General features: G+C 66.1%; 1 protein-coding gene across 1 annotated transcript; it reads left to right on the top strand.

The window, feature by feature from the left end:
- Positions 1-430: 430 nt before the first annotated feature.
- Positions 431-2741, top strand: EPOP (elongin BC and polycomb repressive complex 2 associated protein). Its single transcript, XM_027666442.1, is given in 2 exon segments — positions 431-1588; positions 1590-2741. Coding segments are annotated over 2 exon segments (2136 nt in total). The 5' UTR covers positions 431-529; the 3' UTR covers positions 2667-2741.
- Positions 2742-3274: the final 533 nt, after the last annotated feature.

Genomic DNA, 3274 nt, shown 5'->3' on the forward strand with positions numbered 1-3274 from the left:
GAGCTTTGTTTGTTTAAGCATCTCAGTGGCTTCGCGCGGCCGAGCCCGGAGGGGGGGGGGGGGGGGGGTGGTCCGCGCTTGTTGATTCTCTGCTCTTTTCCCCCCCCCCAAAAAAGAGAGATTATTTTGGAGGCGGAAGGTGGGTGCGCTGCCGCGGGTGGGGGCCGGCCGGGGGGAGCCCGGAGGATGCGAGATGTTTGACTTCTTTATTTTTCTTTCCTTTTTTTTTTTTTTTTTTTTTTTTTTTTTTTTTTTTGCCGGAGAGGGGGAAGACGAGGAGTCAAGCCCCGGTGCAGGCGGAGGAACTGGGTGTTCGGAAGATGTTGCAAACCATTGACTGGAGCGTTTGAAAGGGAGATCGACTGCTTTGGCTTTTTTTTTTTTCTCCTCTTTTCCTTTTTTTTTTTTTTCTCTCCCCTCCCCCTTTCCCCCCTCTCCGGAGGGATGTGTGTGATCAGGGAGTGGAAACAAATATGTCCTTATTTTCAATGCCCCCTTTGAAAGAGACAAAGTAAACGCTCCTTGCAAAATGTTCCTGACCTGCGAAGGGACCTTCGGAATTGTTCCAGCCACCATGGATTACAATGGGGAAGCCAGGCCGGGGGATTTTCATGCCGGCTATCAAGAAATCGAAGGGATAAACTTGGGATACTTACAGATCAATGGCACCCAGATGTTTGCTTTGGCCCAGGTCCTCAGCGACCTGTTTAAGGATATCCCCAGGACCACCATCAGCAAGAAGATGGAAACCTTAAAGATCAAGAGCCGGCGCTGCGATCTTAAAGAGCTCCGGACCCTCAAGGCCATCAACTCGGTGCCCACCCGCGCGGTGAAATGTTCGCTCATCTCCAAGGCGGACCTGGAGGCTCTCTGCACCTCCTGCAAGAGCCTCAGCCCCCGCCGGAGGAAGAGGAAGAGGAAGAGCAAGAGGAGGGAGCAGCTGCTGCTGCCGGCCCCGGGGGAGCTGTTCCCCTGCCCCCGGCCCCCGCTGCTGCCGCCCTGCAGAGCCGGCGGCTGCTGCGGCCCCGCCGCCCCCGGCCGCCCCCGGCCGCCCCCCGCCTTCCCCGGCCCGCAGCCCTTCCACAGGGCCTTCCCGGCCCGGGGGGGCCGCGGGCTGGCGGGTCGGGGGGGTCTCTTCTCCGGGGTGCTGGCCGGGTACCCCCGCGACCTGGCCCTCCTGCATCCCGCGGCCGCGCATCCCGCCGCGCTCCCGGCCGCGCTCGCCCCCGCGGGCCGGCGCAAGCGGGGGCCCTGCTGCGCCAAGGGGCTCTTCCCGCCGGAGAAGGGGCCCGCGGCCGCCAGGAAGGGCCGCTCCTCCGGTTTTCCCGGCTCCAAGCGCCAGGGCACCTCCGCCGGCTACTCCAGCGACTCGGACTCCAGCCTGGACTTCGCCGGGTCCAGCCCCGCCACCTCCAGCGACTCGTCGGAGGAGGAGGAGGAGGAGGAAGAGGAGGAGGAGGAAGGGGACAGCTCGTGCAGCAGCGAGGAAGGCAGCTCCTCGGAGTCGGAGAGCAGCTCGCTGTGCAGCGGGGACTCGGTGCAGAGCACCCGGTACAGGCAGGCGGCTCTGCCGCGCTTCCCGCCGCAGCCCCCCCCGGGAGCCCCTCGGGGAGGAGCGCCCGGCCGAGCCCCCCCCGAGCGTGGGCAAAGCCCTGCGCCCCGACCCCGACCTCCTCTTCCTCTCGCAGCAGCTCTGGGCCAGGACTTTGCGAGCGTCAACTTTGGAAAGTTTGAGCCCGGCTCCAGCCCTGGGCTCGGGGGCTCAGGCGCAGCCGGGGCTGTACGCGAAGCAGGAGGCCTCCCCTTCCTCCTCCTCTTCCTCCTCCTCCTCCTCCTCCTCCTCCTCCCCCCCTCCCTCCCCGAGCGGCACCCCCGAGGGGGACCCGCAACAAAAGGAGGGAGGCTTTGGGGACGCGGAGCCCTGCGCCAAAGGGAAGGATTTGCACAAAGATGCCTCGAACAATAGAGCCTCGTTAGAACGGGCCGAGCGGCAAAGCGGAGCCTTAACCGGGCCGGCGCCTTCCCCGGAGGAGGCCCCGCAGCCCCCGGAGCTGGGGGGGAGCCCCGGCCCCGCGCCCCCCGGGGAGGAGGGGGAGCCCCGGCGGGAGCACTTTGACCGGCTGATCCGGCAATCCAAGCTGTGGTGTTACGCCAAAGGGTTCAACCTGGACGGGAAAAGTTTGCGGCACGGAGGGAGGCCGGAGCCCTGGAAAGGCGCGGAGCTCAAATCCCCCGGCTCCAAAAGAGCAGAGAGCCCCAGCACCTTGTCATCCAGAGCTTTGAGAGGCAATGGCTCGGAAAGGAATGCCAAGCGCAGACGCCTCGCCAGAGGCGCTGAGGCAGAAAGGCAACAGAGCTCCTCCAAAGGGAGGCCACAAAAGACTCCGAGGAGGAATGCCAAAAAGGGAAACACTCCCTGCAAACGCCTCGGCAGCGCCGGGCCAACCCCGCCTCGGAATTCCTTCAGCCTCATGGGCAACTTCCCCTGTATTCCCTCCCTGGTCGTGGGGGAAGATGGGGACCTGTGTCCTGCCTCCTCCCTCGGGGGCAAAAACTCCTGGGCTCTCTCCAAAACTCACCCGCTGTGGAGCTGGCACCTGGGGGGCAACGCCATCCCCGTGCCCCCCAGCCTCAAATTCCGGGGCTATAGCTTGGAGGATCTCTAAGGACAGCGGACAGCCCGGAGGAAAGGTTTACGTGCAACAGAGGAGAGCGGGAGGGGCCCCGGGGCGGGGGGGCGGCAGGGCCGGGGTGTCCCGGGGTGTCCCGCGGTGTCCCGGGGTGTCCCGGGGGGTCCCGGGGGTGGGGAGTGGGTCCCTCCGTCCCACCGAGCTCCGAGCCGGGGCTGCCCGGGTGGGGAAGGGGCTGCCCGGAGGAGCCCTGTGAGCTCCGGGGGGTGCGGGAGCGTTCCGGGGGGGTGCGAGTGAGTGTGTGCGCGGCTCCGGCTTTGTGGGGGGGGGACGCACACAGGGGGGGCCCCGCTCTGTTTGGGGGGGGGGGGGGGGGGACGGATTTATTTTTGTCCCCGTGCGCGCCAGGGGCCGGTGTTGGGTTTGGGGTGAGTTTAAGGGTGGAACCAAAACGCGCGATCAGACCCAGGGGGGCGGCGATCGACCACCCCAAACCTCCCAAAATCACAGCCCCCCCCCCCCCCCCCCCCCCCCCCCCCCCCCCCCACCGCGGCGGGTTATTCCCGGCAAAGGGATTTGGGACGAACAGGATCCTCATGGCGCAGGGAAAGGGCCGGGAGCGCAGGGAAAGGGCCGGGAGCGCA

Source organism: Corapipo altera, unplaced genomic scaffold (genome assembly GCF_003945725.1).
Source record: "Corapipo altera isolate COAL_440 unplaced genomic scaffold, ASM394572v1 200, whole genome shotgun sequence".
Lineage (NCBI taxonomy): Eukaryota > Metazoa > Chordata > Aves > Passeriformes > Pipridae > Corapipo > Corapipo altera.